We start from the raw sequence: 21,120 nt of genomic DNA on the forward strand, positions 1-21,120 counted from the left end.
AGTTCATTTTGCGCTGCCAAAATTTAGGCTCGACCAACACGGCTGGAGTAAAAGCAACGTGGTAGGGTAGGGAATGGGGATGCAGACTTGCTCCACAGCCTCTGTCCAGGTGGATTACAAGCAAAATGGGAGACACAGAGCACCGGTTTTGCGGTCTGGAGCATCTAGGATGTGTCAGGGCCAGGGAGAGGGAAGGGGATCCTGGAGCATTCACCACCCCTGTGGGAACTGCAGCTGAGCGGAGCAGCGAGGCACTATAGAGGTGCTGGGTTGAAAGCAGCAGCGTGCCTTAAACGTGGTGGCGTGTCTGCAAGGAATAGTGTGTAAAAGGAATGACAAGATACAAGCTGAGTCGAGAGCATCTGGAGGGAGAGTTAAATCCTAGCAACAGGCTCAAATAACGGAAACTGAGACAACTTTATACCTTTTTCAATCAAGAAAGCCTCATCTTTTTGAGTCAAATCCCACCCTGGGAAATGTTGCTACAGCAGTTTTCATTTATCGCCATGTAAAACTCAGGCCAAACACTGGCAGGTTATTTATGACCTTTTTTATTCCACACAAACCCTTTTTTCTTGTTGACACACTGCGTTTTGTAGATAGGGGGGCCTGGAGTGTTTTAAAAACACATACACAGGAAACACTTTGGTGAATCAGTGTTAGTCCCTGAGCAGAGGTCATGGTTGGCAGGAAAACCGGGTTGGTGGAAAATTTGGGTTTTGAGGGATGAGGGGGTGACAGCAGGGGTGGGGGTGAAATGCCCCGCCATACACCCGGGTGTGCATCACTCCCCCAGCAGGGAACCAGCTGGATTCAATGGTGCTGCTTCTTCTTTCAGATAACTTGGTTGTGATTGCACTGTACGATTTTCCTGCCGCAAGTGACCGCGATCTGCAGCTGGTCAAGGGGGAGAAACTCCAAGTTCTCTCCAAGTAAGTGACCTGCAGCCAGAAGGAGGGTCAAAGATGAGCATGGTGAGGCTGGGAAAGGGGGGACCTTGGGGTCAGACACCAATTTGCAGCTCACCAGAGCTGAGCCTGTGTCTTAGCTTTGCTCCAGAGCATGACTATGGGTACCCCTCTTCTCTCTGCAAGGTGAGGAAGATGACACTTCCATGGGTTACAGGTACTTCGGGGTTGAGTAGTGTCCCTCCCTGGCTACTACTGGGACCTTCTTCACTGCCGGTGTGTGTGGGCGCAGGAATAGCATAAATAACAACAATAACCTAGCTCCTGTTTCATATTTTGTGCTGATCATGCTTTTGCAAAGGATGTGGGTTGGGTGTAGTCAGAGGAAAGGACAGAATCGAGCCAGAGAGGTGCGTGGTTTCATTTCACCTTCTTCTCAAACTCACGAGAGAAAAGTCCGTAACAGGGCAGAGGTGGGCTTGGGTCCCCATGTCATTTGGCTTTATAAGTCTGCTCCACCCTTGACCTCTCTATGAGGTGGCCTCCAGAGGTGACATTTCTCACCCAGGTGCCATGGGCTGGGACCCATGGCGCAGGGGAGGCTGCTGGGTGGGGATGGCTTTTGGTCATGCCTGGGTGGCTGAGTCAGTGGTGGGAGAGCAAAGCAGTGTCTGGCAGACAAAGGAAGGACCGGAAAGGAGGAGGTCCAGTGTCCCTATGCAAAGGGCAAAATGAACCCACGGTGACCCCGATTTCTGTCCTCTCACTTGGGGCGCGGAGCAGAGGTTTCGGTCTGTGGTCACTGCGCTTCCTCTGCATTCATGGAAAGAGATTGTCACCTCCAGAAGTCCCTGAAAGACCAGCAGCCTTCAGCCTGGTGGTGGTACTAGGAAATTGAGAGGGACCTATAGAGTTGATTAAGGAGTGCTGATCTATTTGCAGTGCTCAAAAAAACCCAGAAACCATGCCGTACCTGCAGCTTTAGTTTGTCATGAAACCTCCTCTGCGCACTCACGCTTTCTCTTCTGCTTGCTTTGCAGTGAGGGTGACTGGTGGCTGGCAAAATCCCTCAGCAGCGGGAGGAAAGGCTACATCCCCAGTAACTTCGTTGCACAAGTAGACAGTTTGGAAGAAGAAAAGTAAGTGTGTAGGCTTATGAATGGTGAACACTGATGCAGTGCCCTGTCTCTCGACGAGCTACGGGGACAGCTTTACCTGCCAGCAGGAAGATGTCACTGCTGGGCTGGATGGCAAGAGGTCTTTCATCATCCCCAGCAACGCCGCCCAAAAGTTCAGAAGTTTTAAGCACCGTGTGGGTGCGGAGCAGGGAGGATGAGGTTGCTACAGGGAAAGTGGGCAAAGACTCCCGTCCCATTGATTGCACCCACCATGGAAGACAAGGATTTTGGGGGAAAGAACATAAAGGTTATGGTAAATCAGCAGTGCCAGGGACCGTCCTCTGGGCTCTCTGGCCCAGTCCACCCACACGCATAGTGTTAAACCTTCCCAGCCTCCAAGACAGTGTCCATATGCAAACTGGGGCTGGGGATCACTTGGGAAGGGTGCACTGATCCAGGTCTCGGATGTGCCAGAGACCACGCCAACGATTTAACAGGGCAGACAACTGAGTGCCAGTGCCCAGACCCACAGCCTGGTGCTGTTTATTTCATTAGCCCAGCTGCAGTCTTTGTGTTTGGCTCCCTGCAAAGAAGATGGTAAGAAAGACTGGAGCCAAAAGGGTTTATTATGCCTATAATACAAGCAGCAGAAGAAATTGTTTCCATGACTTATTCTCCTCTATGGCATTCAGCTATAAATGATCAGCCCCGCTTGCAACCTCCTCTTGGAGGGACACAACCATCATTGAATCCAGCAAATATTTAACAGCGCGCAGAAATGTGGTTGAGATATAAACGCTCTTTGTATCCGAAAGGTACATTTAAACGGCTATGGGCACCCTACACTCGGCCTCCAGCCCACGTATCTGCTTTATACACAGCCTGCCTGGGTACTGCTCAGGGCTCACTCGCTTGCCAGGTGAGCCGTGGGTCCCTGTGTGCCTCACAGGCTGTGCTCTGGCTGAGCTTGTACTTCTCTCGTGTACGGAGTACTGCACAAACCATCTACTCTCCGCTCTGGCTGAATTGCTAAGCTGTGAAACAAGCCCAAAGTGACTGAAATCTGGTGTTAATCTACTGAAAACAGTCTATTACTGCCACTTTCCAGCAGATAAAAAACTATTTGCTGATAAAAATAACCCTCAGTTTCAGAGTGTAATGGTAAAAAAGAAAATGAACTAACTGGAAAGAATTTTATTTTTTTTAGAGCTTTTCCTTTTCAAGCAACGATTTTGCCTTTTCTGTCTCCCAGGTGGTATTTTAAAACTCTGAGCAGAAAAGATGCTGAACGGCTGCTGTTGTCTTCTGGTAACAAAGTCGGCTCTTTCCTTGTCCGAGAGAGTGAAACCAGCAAAGGTGAGATACACAGAACAAGGGGAACTCCTCGTTATTGCCACGGCTTGGAAAAACCTTCAGACCTGGCTGGGCAAAATAGCGCTTGCTAGGCTCAGCAGGGCTGTAGAAGTGAGCTGGGAATTTGGAGGGCAAAGATTTGATCATGGTGCTACTTGTATGTGTAGTTCAGGCTGTGGTAAGGGTGATTCTTGTCACTATAGTTCGTGGCAGAGATGCAGGAACACAGATAAGGAGAAAAGACTTTCCAAAACAACATGTAGGGGTTTTCTTTTCCTTTTCTCCCTGAGGAAATGTTACTTTGTTGACAAATGGAGACACTTCTACTCACTCTTGAAGAAGCATTTCTCCTGCTCACAGCAGAAACTCGCAGAATTTTGGAAAAAATCTTTTGGTGGAACATTTTCCCAGAGGAAACATGTTTTTCCTGATAGTCTGCAGCAGGGGGAATTGATGTAAACCAGGACTTTTGGAAGGAGACTGATGAGCAGGAAAGGTTGACTTCATCCACTTTCCTTCCCTATGAACATGTCTGGCTTTTGAAGACATGACCCAATGAGGATGGAAAGGGCAGAGCATTGTGGTTACTTCTCTCAGGCAGTGGATATAGTTATTAACTATAATACTTAACCATGTAATTGCAACTTCTTTGTTTTGTGCTGTTAATTTGACAGTCTAGAAGTTAGCTTAGGTTGTCCCATGGGATGTCATGTTGTTTCTTTACTACTTTTCTCTCTTTGCATCCTCTGGATCAGCAGGTGTGTTTACAGCATGGAGGAAATGATGCTCTATGGTGGTCCCATGGTTCTGCTCTGAATCAGCTCCTTACAGTAGTTCAGGAAAGTACTTTAGTCTTGCTGTGCTTTGGTTTCTTTCCCGTGAAATGGATGTAAAAGTCTTTCCTTGCCACATGGGAAAAGGTGGTTTGTGTCTTCCTAGTAGATCACTAGAGACTTGGAACATCCATCCATGGGACCTTCTTTTCCTTGATTTGCTTCCCAAATGCTTCTACAAGGCCCTGACCAAACAGTAAGAGTGCGAACAGATAGACTGATCCTCCATTTTACAATTCTTGCCTACTGTAGCTTCTTCTCCCTTTCTTGTCTCTGTTTACCCCCATTCACATGGGAGGTCTCCAAGGCAGCATCTGTCCCTTCCTCCATGGCTACATCATTACCAGTAAATTAAATAGTGCCAGAGCCTGGATGTGACAGCTGGGTCATCCACACAGTCTCTGCACAGGTTTTACCCTGGCATCAACCAGGCACCATTCCCAATAGTTAATTTGAGTGCAGTCACCTGGTTTCGGAAGCTGAGAGAGTTTCATGGTGTGGATGTGACCCCAGGACGAGGAAGCAGGTTCTGGCATGGTGTAGTTTACGCACAGATGTAGTCTGAGCCCTGGCTGAGTTGCAGACCTGACCATTTCAGCCACCTCCACCAGCAGGATTTGACAAATAGAGTAAAACTGGAGCACTGGACTTGAACTGGTGTGATATCTAGTCTGCTAAGTGGGGCAACAAGATGCTCATCTTCCTGTAGCACTCTCCCTCAGCCATCAGGCAGGGGTGCTGTGTCAGCTTTATAGCACCCTACTTTGACTTTCCCCCCTGCCCCATGCCTGGGCTCACCTCCACATGCCCCTGCTGAGCTGATGCCAAGTAGGAGGGCTGCTTTCCATGAGGTTTTGCAGTTTTCAGAATTTTTAGGGAACATTCAGGTCAGGAAACATTGAAGAGACTTGTTTCTAAGCATTTCGCTTTGCAAGTCTCTTGTTCTGCTTGTATATTTTTTTCCCTGCTACCTTTGTGGCACTTTTGAGATGATCAGGCTTGGACTAGTCACTACATGCTGCTCTTCCATTTATCCCCTTCCCACTCTCCCCTTTTTTTGCTGAGATATTTCGGTAGCTGGCATGATTGTGCATTGCACCCAGGAAGAGTCAGGAGCAACACACGTGCTGTGCAGACACTCGTGCATTGTATCTGAAGGACTGGGAAGGACTGAGGTCCTCTGTCCACACATGATCCTAGTCTTTGTGGCATCTCCAGGTGGCACACATGGATGGGATCAGACCTTTCCCTACAGTTGTCCCTTACTTCTGCTAGCCATGAGCTGCAAACACAGGGTGAAACAATTCCCGGCAATTCTCTGGAGGGTGAGTGGGTCTAGGTCACACAGGGCTTGGACAGAGGTGGTGGAGTCCTGAGATTCAAGGAGAAATAACCAGGCTAGACGAAATCTTTAATGCCCTGTCTCTGCTGTTTAGAAGCAAACTTAGCTGGAGGTGTGTGATATTCTGCATTAGCAGATGTGGCGTGTTCCACTCCATGAAAGTCCCATTTAGTCCCAAATGGTGAGAGATCAGCTTCTGTACTGAAATGTGAGTCTCACCTGTGCCTTTTCTGATATTTAGTTTTCTGTCTTAAAATATGGCTGCTATTCCTTCAAGCACCTCATCGTCTGAATGATCCTAAGCAATCAGCTTCTACCTGAATATCCTTACACTATCTGAATGGCCATGGTGACATCTTTTGATCTGTCTTAACCAAGCTTCCTCCTCTCTAAAGAGAAAGGGAAAAGAGAAATCCCCGCATCTCCAAATGTGCTGTGGAGCTGAATTTGCTAATTTAAAGGACCCTGTGACCCATCATGAGATGTCCAGAGCAACGTCATGGAATTAATCCTGCCCTTCAAACCCCACAGGTTCTTCCTGTTTTCCTCCTCCATGACATATGTTTTCATTCACTTTGTACATCATCAGCAACATTTGACCTTTAGGGCCAAGCACTGAGTCAAGCTAAGGATAGTAGCCCCCGTAGCTGCATGCACCGGAGGGTGGTTATCTCATTTTGGGTTGTCTCAGCCACAGTAGGACACATTCTACACCCTGCCTAAGAGCAGCACCGATTCGCAGCTCATCCTAAGCAGAGTCTCATTTCACTCATGGTTAAAGACACAGAAACTCTGCAAACATGGGGGCTTCGCTTTCAGCCAACATTGTGGAAAGGCCGTGAAAAGCAGATTCAACATCCCAGGAAGATGGGTCCTTGTCAAGATGGTGTGGGAAGCAGTCCAGCAGTACAATCATCGGCGGAGAGCTAGCCTTGGTGAAGCTGCTGGAAATAAACAAATCCTCCCTGAAGTAATAATCATTCTGAAACCTGCAGGAACTCAATCACACAGCTGTGCCGAGTCACGAACTCCTGGCTCGCAGCAAGACTGCTGCGGCTGTGCTCCCGGCAGGAGGGACCTCGCAGAGCCCAGCCGCCTTATCCAGCTGAGTTCCCGGGTTTCCCGTCGGGAAGGAGTTAAGAGCCTGATGAGACCTGTAGGAACAGGAGATGCCACATGTGATGGGACTCAGCCTGAGATGCAGGCATCAAAATGTAGATATTGTACGTGGCAGTTGCCTGAGCTCCCACTGCAGCCAACGGGGCTTGATTCGGTTGCCAAAACCTGGATGTCCTAAACTCCCCTCCAGGTGCTCCACCAGAAGGTATGGTTTTGCACCATACCTGCCAAGCCCATGTAGATGTCCCAGAGCATCTCAAGCGGTACCAGACACCCATGTTTAGGTGACTGAAACAGTCCCAAGTATGATGTGAAGTTGAATCCCACCCTTCATGTCTTCTGTTGCTCTTTCCCATACAAAACTTGCCACCCTTCGAACAGAAAGGACCTGAGAGCCCTTGTAGGATGGTTTGGGGATCCCAGACCCAGAACAGGAGGGTCTGACACCCCGAGCTGCCCAGGGCAAGATTTGGTTGTGCTCACATTGCTCTGAACTGGTGTTGAGTGCAGGTGTGGACCTCCGTGTGTCAGCCCAGCTCTGTGCTGGGATGTGATGCAGGACTGTAGGACAGGTGAATGTCCCTTGTGGCTGAGGAGCAAGAACTCCTTTCAGCCATCCTGGCTATCATTGGGGGAGATTAGGAGTCCTGCCATCTGTCTGGCTCCACTTAACATTTTTCATTTGCTGCTGCCACTGAGAGAAGAGAGAATTGAAGCTTTTCAGCCCTAGTGCTTTGCCTTTACACTGCAGCTCCCAAGGGAACAGTAACCAGCCACGGCAGATGACAGGGAAAGCTCTACAACACTCACTCCGGCACACTAAAATCTGACTTGGGGTGAAATACCATCATTAGCTCTAATGGCAGGATAAGTATTAAGACGGGTCGTAGGCAGCTGATAGATTGGTCTGGAGGCTGCCCAGAGCCCCTGCCACCACTGCATGCTGAGCATCACTGGTTTGAAAGATGCAGGGGGGTTTAAAGGGTCAGCGGGGTCTGGAGAGGAGGTCCTGCAGGAGAGCAGGCATTTTGGGTGCAACCACACTAACAAACAGGTCAGGTCTCCTCTTCTCTGCTGGCTCTCAGCCCCCAGGAACCCACTTGCACACATGGTAGTCATTAATTCCTGCGCTCCCTTCTGCAACACTGTCTGTCGTCAGTACAGCTGGGTTCACACCATGTTTGGCTCTTTCCTTTAGCAGGCCTTGCGTTGTTAAAAATCCCACACGTACCCTAAGCCACGTTCCCGGCGTGCAAAGCACCCTCTTGGACTTGTGCCATATGAGCCCAACTCTGATGGGCTGCAGCCTGGCTTGCACATTATTTCCATCACTTTGAAATTAAAACAACATCATCATCTTCAACAACAACAACAACAACAATATTATTATTATTATTATTATTATCATCATTATCATTGTCATTATTATCATTATTATTCACAACTTAGGGCCACATAGGTACCACAGAGGGGCCAGAGGAGGTCTGGGGCCAAGTGCTAGGGAGTGTAAATGTGGCTGATCAACTCTAGCAGGACTTGTGCTGAGCACCGTGGACACAAGCCCTAGCAACACCTCTCTGCATCCACCACAAACCAAAGATCACTCCCTAGGAGAGACACCCTTAGCTGTGTGGTGGCCTTTGGTCACTGAGACATGGACGGCAAAAATGAGCCATTCCTTTCCCTTCCCTCAAGTTTTTTGTTGCCCCATTCAAGATGCTTCAGGGCTGTTTCTCAGATGTTCAGCTGCAGGATTGCAAGAGCCAAAAGGGCTTCTCAGTCTGTCTTCTGCCTGACACTCACGGTGAAGGAAAGGGTATCAGAAGAGCATTCTCTGTTGAGAAGGAGCCCACCATGTTCACACTGTGTGCTTCCAATCCTGAGGTTTGCTAGCTCTGCATTTAAACCAGCAGGTCTTCCGTGAATATTATGCCACTGTATCTCATAGTCTAGTCTCTGCAGAAAGGGAGTCCCCCTGAAACTACTGCTAGCACTCAGAAAAATGTTAGACTCTCCCAAATTCTGCTTGTAGAGACTTATAATCACTGCAACAGAGCAAATATCCACAGAGGTGGTTTTCTTCTGTTACTTCTTAAAAACACAAATGGTTTCCAGCCACAGTGTAGGGAACTGCTGGTGCTGCGATGGAGAAACACCAGCCGGTGAGCGTTATGTTAGTAAACTTTCCCCTCGCGTGCAGAATTAGGGTTTCAGAGTCACTGCAGAAGGCCCCACTTCTGCTTATGATCCTACATGACAGATACATACTTTTTAACACATTTAGCCTTGCCTTTTCAAACATTAAAAAAGGCAGCCTATCAACCCGGGTGACGTATTAGACTTTTAACAGCCCAGCAGGCTTGTAACAACTTACTCCGGAAATATGATCCAGACAAAGGGAGAAAAAACATTTCTAAGCTGTATTGAAATTTACACTGACATGGGCTGGAAGTTGCTGCTCTGTAGCAACATCTAGTGATGGGTTTGTGCTCCAAAAAACAACTCTATGGTTTAGATTATAAACTCCTTATAAGGAGAGAATAGCAGGTTGGAGTGGTAGATCATTGAGTAGCACCCTCGAGGTCAAAAGGCACGTGAATCTAGATGTGAATCTCTAGATATGGTTTAGCCACAGTCACAAGTTTGTGGCTGAACAAGGCAATTCTCCTGAATCCCCCTTCTATCCCTCCTTCCGTACCTCCCAGCTGAACCACTGACCTTGGCACAAGGGTTATAGGGAATAACAGGGACACGGGGACCTTGGATAATGCTGAGAAGGGACAGGTATCTCTTGACCTTATCTATCCCACTAACTGAAATTCTGGTTGTGCTGGCAGGGTGGTTCAGCTCCCTTTCAGTCCTGTGTTTCTACAGACTGGTGAGACTGCAGTCACTTGTTTCATCCAGATGAGGGGATGGGGTAGACAGAGCTCAGATGGGAGTTATGGAGCTGTAGCAAGACCATCGTGACCTAAGGAGAGTATGAGTGCTCTGGCTGGAGATGTGTTATTGATTGCCATATTGCTTCCTTGGGGCTGTTGGTCATGGCACAGGCAAGTCTTACTCAACAAAGCCTCGACAGGCCCAGTTAAGCTCTGATGAACCTTTATCCTCTCCACTTGCCTTGGAGAGGGGGAAGTTTGTAGTTTTGCAGCCTGGTGGGACTTGCCCTGAGAAAGCGTCAGCAAGGGCTGGGAGAGATGTCTGCAGCTGTAGGCAGCCAAGGAAAGAGGAGGTAGCTGGTCCCTGAGTAGGGTGCTGCTTGTCCTCACGGTTCCTTCTTCTGCTCATTCTCCAGGTGCCTATTCCTTGTCCGTGAGAGACAGCGACTCTGCTCATGGGGACATCATCAAACACTACAGGATCCGCTCCTTAGACGGCGGGGGGTATTACATCTCCCCCAGGATGACTTTCTCCAGCCTGCCAGAGCTAATCCATCATTACAGCCGTAAGTTGTTTGCCTTCCCTAATGGGTTTGTCTCCTAGCAGAAGGTGGGCATGTGGACAGAGGGAGGACAGGCTTACTAGCCACTACCACCACTCCATCCACTCTCATGAGCCAGGTGTGCTCCTACAAACAGAACTTGGGCATCCATGTCTTGTTTTTCATCCTGGGGCATTGAGAGGGTGAGCTCTGCCCACAGCCCTATAACCAGGGAGTGTCTCCCATCAGGAAAGGAAAGAGATGAATGCTGAAGGGATATGCCAGAGGGATGCTTGGGAAGCAGGCTTTGGACTAGCTGGGCAGGAGAATTTTCTCCTCTATGGCTCCCTTTGAGCTTTTTTCTTTCATTGAGTCCATTCTGGGTGCCTTGATCTCTGTGGCTGAAACATTTGTGTGGTTGTGGAGGTTTCCCATGGGTTGACTTTTTCCTGGCATGTGTAGATGGAGGAGGAGGTTAGCTCTGCCATCCCATTGAACTGTCCTGTGCTTCATCCTCGTACAGAGAAAGGAGATGGCCTGTGCCAGCGACTCACAGCTCCCTGCATATCCCTGGTTCCCCAGAGACCCTGGGCACAGGACGAATGGGAGATCCCACGGGAGTCTCTGAAGCTTGTGAAGAAACTTGGCAGTGGGCAGTTTGGGGAAGTGTGGATGGGTAAGTATAATTCCCACCATTCCAGGAAAGAAATACATAAACAGAGGAGACAGAAAGCCCTCTTTCCCTAAGACAAGACTAGTCTGGGCAAGGGGATCCTAAAGTATGAATACGTATTTATGAGTACACACACAGCAGTAGATGTCATATTCCTGGGAAAGAGCAGACAAGTTGTGTTTGCACAGATCAGTGGTTGAGCATGGGTTTCACAGGCTAGATACACGTGATAGGTGTCGAAGTAACTATATACTCACCTTCTGAGACATGCTCTCATTCTTCCCGGGAATCCTGGGCATGGCCGTAGGATGCTAAGTTACACACAGCAGGGTGCCTGGGTGACACTATCCCACTTTTTCTGCTTCCCTGCTCCACTTTATAACCCAGATCTGAATCCCTCATGCCTTCCTGCCCACTGCTAATCGGTGGGAGAGGAAGTGGGGTGAGCTCAGCTTCCTTCGCTGTCCTCTTTGTGGTTGGTTGTTGCCTTGGCAATTGAGATTGTGGACAGGACCAGACTGAGTCGACATCCTGACTGCAGAGTCCTGGCTTTTTGATGGCATTTGGATTATTTGAGAACCCAGCTGGTGAGAGGCCCCAGGGGTTTCACCTAGAAACAGACTTGCAGGGCTTGAAGGACTCTGTGAGGATGGGCTCATTGCATGGGTGTCCGCCATCTAGAGCAGGGATGATCCCTAATGAAGACACATGGATTGACAGTTGTGCCATGTCTCTCCCTTCTCCTCTCATACCTGCTAGTTGCTCAGAGCCCACTGGCACTGAGATATACCACGCATTTCTTTCTGAGAGATTGAAAGCTGTTGCTGTGGTTTTCTGCTCCCTGATCCACAGGCTCTTCTGCTCCTTATTGCATGGCCTGATAGAGCCCGTAGAGGCCAAAATTCCTCAATGCATCATAATCTCTCCACAGGCTACTACAAGAACAACATCAAGGTGGCTGTGAAGACCATGAAGGAGGGCAGCATGGATCCTGATGCCTTCTTGGCAGAAGCAAACTTGATGAAGAGGCTCCAGCATAACAAACTGGTCCGGCTATATGCAGTAGTCACAAAGCAGCCAATCTATATTGTGACAGAGTATATGGCCAATGGTAAAGAACCTCATGGAGCTTTTTTGTTTGGTTTCTGCAAAATCAGGTCAATGAGCTGGCTGGTACTCCCATGCATAATGGGGGTGGAGAGGAGAGCATTGTACCAAATCTGAAAGCAGAAGGACTAAGTGATGCAGAAGTTTGTTTCTAGTACTGGAAGGGACTTTATGGGTGATGAAATCCTGCCTCTTGTTGCCTCATATTTCAAAAGCTACTTCACAAGATGGGGATGCTCCATTTGAAGAGTATTTAAAATTCTCATCTCCACTGTTCCTGCTGGAAGTTTGTTTCAGATTTTTACTCCCCTCAAGGTGAAATTGTCCTTTCTTTTGCCCCTCTTGTCTATAAGGCTTTGGGTGATGAATGCCCAGCAGTTTGCAAAAGGTCTGTGCAAAATAGAAAGCAGAAATGGGCTGTGTTTGGGAACTTACCTAATGGAAGATGCTCCAGCAGACAGCCATTGGGGTTCCTCGGATTTTCTCTAGGATGCAGGAAAATTTGTTGCATATATACCAAGGAGCACCAGGGCAAGCAAATGTATAGACTTACTCAGAAGAGTTACAGCAGCCTCTCCTCTTTTGCAGGGTGTTTGCTGGATTACTTGAAGACAGAAGAAGGAAGCCAACTGAATCTCCCCAAACTCATTGATATGTCAGCTCAGGTTAGTGAACAGCCTCTGGGAAACAGACTCAAGACCATGATTTGTTATTGCCTCAGTGAAATTCTTGCGAGTCTGAAGTCTGTCACAGAGTCGCTTTCATGGAGAAAAACAGCACCTCCTGGTGTGCTCTCTTAGGGTTTCTCTCTCAGCCCTCTCGTGTTGATGTGCATGTCAGCTCAGCAATGCTCTGCTGTCCTTGGGACCGCCTCTGGGGAACTTAGTGCAGTGCTGGAGAAATGGAGTTGGTTTTTTGGGTTTGGGGTTTGTTTTGTTTTGTTCTGTTTTGTTTTGTTTTGTTTTTCTGGCTTGCTGAGCAGGAAATAAGTTTGTTTCTCTTTTTTTCAAAAGGAAGAAAAAGCTTAACAAAGAGACTTGCAATGTAGAGACAGGCTGGCTTTCAGCAGTTCTTCCCTTCTGATAATTAGGCATAAAGGATGTTCTAACCCTCAAATCTGTGAATATTGCCTCTTATGAGAACAAACTTTTATCTTTGTAGGGTTGTTTCCCTCTAAGCATCCCCAGTCAATAACTGTTAATAGTTGCAGCTGCACTATGACATTTTAGTCCAGAAGTGCATCTAAACTCAAACAGGTCAAAGTTAGGGAAACTGCAACCAGAGTGGCAGCATCTTGGCAACAAGTTGTACCTGAAGGATGACATTGGCAAAGTCACTCCAGCTCAGTCCTAGCCAGCTGTTGACAGAGTTTGGCTTGCCCAGAGTGGAATTAGGCCAATTTTAGAAATATTGGGGAAAAAACCATGAAGCATCAATGTCATGGCTGAATACAACTGTTTTGATGTGCAGGTCTGGGATTTACCTGTAAGATCACTCAGCCTTTCTGGGTCAAAGTGAGCCTGAGCAAACAACGTGTAAAGGCTGGCCACTTGGTTCCAGCTATCATACAGAGTTATTTTATAATGTATTAAAAACTGGAGAATCTTAATATTTGTTATATGATAACAAAAGACTTTCCTTCCTGCTTTAACCAGGATGAAAATATTTAAATACTTTAAAGCAGTGTCCCCATCTGTCATTTCTATTTTCCTCTGCACCCCTGTGAAGGGTGCAGAGCAACATGTTTCAGTGCCTTCCCTCTTCACTACTGATAAATCTTCATACCTGCAGCTTTATCTTTGCTGTCTGTGGGAGGTTATGGGGCCAACTGCAGCCTCCCTGTTTAGTAACTTTCCCTTAATTTCTTCTTACTTCCTTCCCTCCTTCTCTCTTTACCTCCTCACTTCCCTCCCTTTCTTTTGATTCTTTCATTCCTTCTCTTGAAAGTTATAGCCTCTTGTTTGTTTTAAATTCCTGATGATAAGCAGAATGGTCCAAATTCATCTGAGCCCTTGGGTTTGGTGAGAGCATTACTGCAGAAACTGGCTTGATGCATGTCTATGCGAGAGGAAAGTGCCGTAGCCAGAGCAATCTGCACTCAGCTATAGTCTCGGAGGTGACCCAGAGCAAAGCTGTTGGCCAACATGATACACAGCTTTGAGGCAGGGACAGCAGAAGCTATGAATACTCATGCATTTATTTAACACAACATTATAACTTGCATTGAGCACGTGGAATAACGAAGCATTCCCAGGCAGGTGTGTGGAAGTATCTAGGGAGAAGTCAGCGATCTTGTCTGTCCCAGGCATGAGGGTGATACAGTTCTGACAAGACACTGGCTGCAGGAACCCCTGGGAGAAACCCATCCCAGGGCTACCTCGTGCACCCAAATCTCCTCTCCGAGTTCAGGGTTGAAGCCTTGAATGTGATCGCGTGGCATGGCCTGAGCTGGCCAGAAACCTGTCCACTACAATGGTCAAATAGTGCTCACAGTGGGCATCATCACTAGGGTTGAGCAATTGCCCTTAGACCTCACCTCTCCATGGACACCTGGACGCACTCCCCCACCCTGCACATCCCTCTCCCATCCCTCCACGCTCTTTGCAGCATTCTGCACCGGGCACAGCTTCCAGGACCAGGATAGCTGCACACACACCAACCCCCCTCACCCCAAAAATGTAATTATGCAGAGAATCCACCGACAGCACCTGGGGTTGGAAGGATTTTGCCCATCCCTCAAGGCATGGGCGTCAGTCAGAAGGACAGCTTTCCTCCTTCCCCCTCCCACCCCGGCACCACCTCCCCAGGGCAGGGATTCAAACACTCACTGGGTAGCTCCGGGAGGAGGAGGAGGAGGAAAATTGCTGTCTCTTGAGCTATTTTGCAATCTGTTCATCTGCGGTGTCAGGATGACATCACGACCCAACAGGCACCCAACCCTCTGGAGTGCAATTTGGGATCCAATAGCATCCGTCGGAGTTAAAATTAGAAATCTCAGGTCTGATGCGCTTGATCCTGTGGTCATTCTCGAGGGTACATACTCGAAAGCACGCTGGGCTGGAACGGGCCCATCGCCGGGTACTATCTCATTAACATCAGGACAGGAAATTACATCAGTTCTTCCATTTTCCACTGCAGCAAACAGCACTTGCGCTGAAGGGGTGTTGACACAGGTTAGAAATGCAGCACTGGAAAGTATGTGTTAGTATCCTGTTTAAAACCACATGTAAGTTGAGATGCTGATGCGAATCTGTATGGAGTGGAAAATTGCTCTGCCCTCACCCACAGGCGCATAAAAGCTTTAATAGGTACTAACCATTATTAGCAGGGGTTGCATGCATCCATTCACCCTCCTGATAAATGCCTAATCTGAGACTTGACTGATAGAGCAACTTCGCAATCTCTTTTTCCTGTATCTCCCAGCAATAAAAGATTGCGGCCGTCATTTACAGAGGCTTGTCACACACCGGGGCTGCTCCCTGCTCCAAGGAGCTAAACGTTGCAAGATGACCTTGGGAGCAAGAACCTCCCAAAGTAAAGTTTGGCCATGGTTGAAGAAGGCAGCGCTTGCCCAGGGTGAGGGATTTATCCAGGGCCATACTCCCTATCCCAGTCATATTTCTATGGATACCTGGGTCTTTCACTCTAATGCACCCCGTAAGTATCAGAGGGGAGAAGTGTATTGTGTCCTGGGTCCTAGTCTGCATCCAGCACAGGGAAAGAAAACATCAGTCTCAGTTTTTTTGTGGAGGGATCTCCAGGGGTCTCCCCATCCCAAAGCAGATCAGTGAGGGAGAACAGAGGAGGTTGCTGAAAAACATCTAGTTGTCCTCCTAGATCTGGACTTTGCTACTGTGACTGAGGGACGGATGAGTTCTTTGAGGGTTTTTTCTTTTTTTAATTCACATATTTAATCTGGAGTGTTTGTGATTAAAATCCCAACTGGAGAGGATGGTCTTGTGGCAGAAACTGGGAATCCAGTGATGTGGTTTCAGGTTTGCTTCAACTTTCTGCATCTCGCTGCAGACACAACTCATGACTGTAACTTCTGAGCAAAACAGAGAGTGATGTTTCTGTTCTGCTTGACTTGTCCGCTTAAAGCTTTTGGTGGCCGAGTGTATGCTGGTAGAGCTGAACATATGCAGAAATACATGGGCAATATCTATTTATGTATGTATGTATGTATCTGTCTGTTGATCTGTCTGTCTGTCCGTCCATCCGTCCATGGAGCATGTATGGATGTCCATGCACATGGAGGCATGTGAGCAACCTAAACGCATGCTGTGCTTTTGTAAAGGTGGGTAAGATGCAGCCAAGATAATTTGCTGTCATGGGGAGGTGACTGATGAAGACGGACTCTTCCTCCTCTCCTAGGTGGCAGAGGGAATGGCGTACATCGAGCGCATGAACTCCATCCACCGTGACTTGAGAGCTGCCAACATTCTCGTCTCGGAGACGCTCTGCTGCAAAATTGCTGATTTTGGCCTGGCCAGGATCATCGAGAACGAATACTTGGCACAAGAAGGTGGGTGTCGTTCCCAGCATTGCCTCACCAACACATTTGCCTTATCTCTAATCCTCCCGCCGTGCAGACGTGCCAAGATAGGGGATGTCCGAGGGCTTGGGCTGGGACCAGGCGCAGGGCACCGCTGCTGATGGCACGAGGCCAGAGTCCCCACCGCTGCCGTTGTCAGCACCCAGGCAGCAGGCAGAGCAAGCAAGAAAACCAAATATCGCGTCCTAGGAGAGGCAGCAGCTCTTGGGGACAGCAGAGAGCAAGTGAGGTTTGCGGAGGGAAATGGGAAAAAAGTCTTTTGGCACTGTTTGGGAGAGTCCTGCTAAGTCTCGGGTTGTGTTGCTGGAGAAATTTGACCCCTACTAATGAAACCTGCTGCCTGTGCCTATGTGTTCACACTGAGTCAGTCCAAAGGGAAGGAAATAGCAGTGTAACTCAGTCATCGCACTGCACAGGGGAGCAGGAGCCACAAATCTGGACCTAAAGGCAGTTTCCAGATGTCCCAGGCAAACTGAACCCAGACGAGATCAGGGTAATCTTTCCATAAAGAGGGACAACTTACAAAACATGGGAGAGGGTTTGCAGCTTGGCAGGTGTTTCTCACGAGAACAGAGTACCTTGAGCATCTAAACCAAACCAACCAACCAACCAAGGCATACAAAACCAAATATTTCCCATGTTAATGTTCAATCTCCTTATGATTCCACTTGCAAAGCCAAGCCCCTTGCTGGGACTGAGTATCTGAACTGGGGGTGGACGGGAGAGCATGGACATGAGCGGTGACAACTGGTTTGGCTGGTACAGAGTTCTGTCTACAGCCATTTGATGTCAGAGTTAAGTCAAATTTCTCTGGCAGCAGCTTTTTCTCTGTGCTTTCTCTGTACTGACCTCTGACTCTGAGGTCAGTTATGAGATCTTGTCATTCAGATTGCAGAGAGACTTTAAAGAGCATCAGGGAAACAAGCAGAAATGATTGAAATAAAACAATTAAGTCCGGCATAAGTAGCACTTACCAGAAAACTTTCAAATTTTGGAAATCTGTCCCCTTCTGGAGTTGGCACGAAGCTAAAATCCCCTATAAGAAATACTCCGTGGAAAGGAAGTTGAATAGATTTTTTTTTTTTTCTGATAAGATAGGAAACTTTTCTTTCAGTTTGCTGTCCCAGAGTACTTTATGATACAAATTATACCCATTCCAACATGCAAAACTATTTCAAAGCACTAAAAGCTTGCAAATGTAATTTGTGAAGTGTCATGAAGGGGTACTGTGAGATTGCTGCAATTTTTTAAGGCAGTTTTTATCCTAAAGAGAAGTTTTGGTGAAAAATCAGTATAATTCTGTTAACATACCCAAAGGAGATACATTTCTAGTGGAAAACAGTTCCTATCAGCATTTTTCCAGCTAGCTTTAATCTGAAATAACAACTGCCCGTCTATCTACTTTGAACAATTTTCACTTCATAGATTGCATTTCCGAGCCTCGTCAGTCTACTTGTCAGAGTGTGATGTGCAAGAACAAAGGCACTTATTTCACACACTGCATTTGGGCTTTCAGTCCTGAAAGGATATATGCAAATAAAAATGTGGTTTCCTCTGCAGTCTTTAACATCATTCAGTTCCTACTTGTCAAGGAGTTTGGGGTGGATTTTTTGGCCTTAGCTAAATTGAAATTCCAATCTTATGGTCATTGCTATCTGCAGTGTGCAAAACAAGAACTTGGTGGAAAAAAATTAAATGGGACTTCTTTTGCTTTTAGTATACATATGCAGCTTTAAGAACTGGAGAATTTATATTTGCTGTATCATTTATGCACTTTTGCTAAAAAAAGCCCCCTTCCAGTGCGTGATTTTTACAGAATAAAATCCTGCTGTTGTCCTCTAACAAAGCTACTCGAGGCATTGGCTTTGAATAGCACAGACACATAGTTTGGGCTACAGAAACCCACAGCAGGTTGCTACCTGAAGAGCGATGGGTCTCTGACGAGAGCTGCTTGATGCCCAAGGGCTGCGGCAGGGACTGCTCCCTCCCGGCATCCCGCCCTTGGCATGCACGGCACTGGTCGCCATCCGTGCTACCAATCCTGGCTCCGTTCCTGAGATCCCAGTGCTTAACACACAAGAGATGCAAAGGTGTTATAAGACTGCAGATTCCTCTAACTTCATTGGTAAAATAGTTTACCTAGAGTTTTTTAATATGCATATTAGCAGCATTAAGTTTTTTCATTATTCATTTTTTTTAATATATTTTTTCACTTCGTTTTTCATTCATTCTCTGTCTATCGGTATCTGTGGATGTTTATAAGCGTATACACGTGAAAAAGTCTTTGAAGATGAAATAGCCTGGATTGCATTGGAAATAGGACCAGGAAAGGCAAAGAGATTCCAGGTAGAAACGACCTTTTAATAAAAGCAGGAGATAGGCAGCAATTACCCTCCTCTGGCCTTACCTCCATAACTCCACAGTTCATTCAGTAAGTCCCATTGCAGCCCCCTGATGCAGTCAACAGCCGCAGGACCCAGGGCTCTGTTTTGGGGAACTGCTTGCCCATGTCTGTGGGAGCAGAGGGAGATGCTGTACCTCCACGTGCTATTTACCTTTGTTTTCTCCGGGCAGGTGCCAAATTCCCGATCAAATGGACGGCGCCGGAGGCCATTAACTTTGGAGTTTTCACCATCAAATCTGACGTGTGGTCTTTCGGGATCCTCCTGACAGAAATCATAACCTACGGCAGGATCCCTTATCCAGGTACAGCTCACTGCGAATACGGGATGACCGTGCATCGACTTCATCTAGTGCTGCTTTATTCTTGGAGGCATATGTCCAAGTGCGCACATGTGTGCCCACACAACCCTGTATCTTCACGCTGGGTTTCCTTTCCTAGGCTCCCACGAGCCTCAGTTCTACCTGTGCTAGGCAAAACCTATAGAGGGAAGTCAGGGAGGGGACAGAGGGATGGAGCAGGGAGCGCTACCCTGAAGAAGGGCTGGTTCCCAGATATGGCCCAGCATCACAGTCCCTCATGCCCCTCCAGCTCTGCCTGGGTGCGAGCTACTGGGAGCGCTGAGTTTCACCCCCCAGGGTGCTGAATAACTCCTGTTGGGCTGTGTTTCCCTCCAGGGATGACCAACCCCGAGGTGATTCGCAACCTGGAGCGGGGCTACCGCATGCCCTGTCCGGACATGTGCCCCGGCGAACTCTACAATATCATCCTGAAATGTTGGCGAAACAAGCCCGAGGAGCGTCCGACCTTCGAGTACCTGCAGTCAGTCCTTGAGGACTTTTACACCGCCACGGAGAAGCAGTACGAGCCGGAGCCTCAGCAGTAAGCCACCGTCCCACCAGCACCTGGGGATAGATCTGGAGGAAAGCCACCACCCGGCGATGGCCTTTCCCTTTCTCCTGTGTGCCACCACGATGCATTTGGAGAGGGGGAACAAGGAGGGACATGAGGGAGGTGGATCCTGCCAGCTCTGGGGTTATCGTGGAGACTAAAGCGGTGGCTGAGAGCTGGCACAGCTCCTTCCTCATCCGCCTGGGAGGTCTGTACCCACTTCGCAGACATTGCCTCTGCCATGAAGGACAGCAAACTCCTTCGTGACCCACCTGGACACATAAAAGTCCCTCAGCCCTGCAACTGCGGCCCTGGGAAGAAGGGGCCATGGCCGGGGTGGTGGTACGGGGGGGTGCACAATCTCTCCCCTCCTTCGGATGCCACTGCCAGCAATACTACAACCCCCTTCATGCCACGGGCAGGGGTGGCAACGTGTCCTATCTGCACCTCCTTGAGCCACACCAGGTCCCCAAGCTCTGGTGGTGCCACCCCTCTGCCCCGAGTCAATAATAAAGAACTGGATATGACCATTTCCCATTTCTTTATTCGGGCGTCAAGGGCGAGAACGGGCCCCTGTGCTTCCCATGCCCATCCCTAACCCACGGAGGAGAAGGAAAGAGGCCATGGGGGTCCCCGGGCAGGGCGGGGTGATGCTGGGGTGGTACCCCGGGGAGGGAAGGGGGGATGCCCGGGGTGGACCCCGCCGACGGCCGGGACAGGCGGTCCTGGAGCCTGGAAAGATGTTCGTGGTGTGGCCACGAGATGTCCCCCCTTCCCCGCAAATCTGGTGGCTCCTGCCGCCCAGCTGGTGTGGGGGGGAATTAAAAATATATATATTAAAATACCTCAAAAAAAAAAAAACCAAACCCTCCCTGCTTTGCTGAGTTCTTCACTGCACAAGCTCCTGAAGCAGCATGGGTGCATCATGCAAGCCACACACAGCAGGTCCCACTCCGTGCCAGGAGCACCAGGAAGGTTCTGATGCCCTTTCCCTGCTCTCTGGTGCATCTCTGACCCACAGCTCCGGTGGGAATGTCCACGTTAGGCTGCAGGGTGGTCTCCGATCAGCAGTTGCGCTGGATTGGGGATTGGAGGACGAAGAAAGAAGGCATGGATGGGGCACTCCAAAGGGGTTTTAGGACCCCAGGAATGAGCACCAGGCTGGGACCCTGGAGGACTCACCTTCAGGTTATGATGCTGAGCAGCATCTCTGTGAGGTGCTTGGTCTGCTGTTTTCTACCCAATGAACCAGATTTTGAGTCCTTCTGCAGGGGGTTCTTCTCATAGTGTAACAAGGATGCTACGAGAAACAAACAGCAGAGATGACCCCTGTGTGCCAGAAAAAATACCTGACCAACCCGTGACACAGAATTACCTGTGCATGCTACTGCTGCAA

The 21,120-nt window shown here is 48.5% G+C and overlaps 1 protein-coding gene across 2 annotated transcripts in view; it reads left to right on the plus strand.

Moving 5' to 3' along the window:
- BLK (BLK proto-oncogene, Src family tyrosine kinase) overlaps positions 1-20,221 on the plus strand; it is a 44,636-nt gene extending 24,415 nt beyond the window's left edge. For both annotated transcript variants that reach the window (XM_009923794.2, XM_069805559.1), the window contains exons 4-13: positions 839-932; positions 1,949-2,047; positions 3,279-3,382; positions 9,972-10,121; positions 10,621-10,773; positions 11,702-11,881; positions 12,466-12,542; positions 16,252-16,402; positions 19,007-19,138; positions 19,511-20,221. In XM_009923794.2, coding sequence (XP_009922096.1) covers positions 839-932; positions 1,949-2,047; positions 3,279-3,382; positions 9,972-10,121; positions 10,621-10,773; positions 11,702-11,881; positions 12,466-12,542; positions 16,252-16,402; positions 19,007-19,138; positions 19,511-19,719 — 1,349 coding nt within the window. In that variant the 3' untranslated portion in view covers positions 19,720-20,221. The remainder of the gene's footprint in view (positions 1-838; positions 933-1,948; positions 2,048-3,278; positions 3,383-9,971; positions 10,122-10,620; positions 10,774-11,701; positions 11,882-12,465; positions 12,543-16,251; positions 16,403-19,006; positions 19,139-19,510) is intronic.
- The last annotated feature ends 899 nt before the right edge of the window (positions 20,222-21,120 follow it).

The sequence above is a fragment of the Haliaeetus albicilla genome, chromosome 18 (genome assembly GCF_947461875.1).
Source record: "Haliaeetus albicilla chromosome 18, bHalAlb1.1, whole genome shotgun sequence".
Lineage (NCBI taxonomy): Eukaryota > Metazoa > Chordata > Aves > Accipitriformes > Accipitridae > Haliaeetus > Haliaeetus albicilla.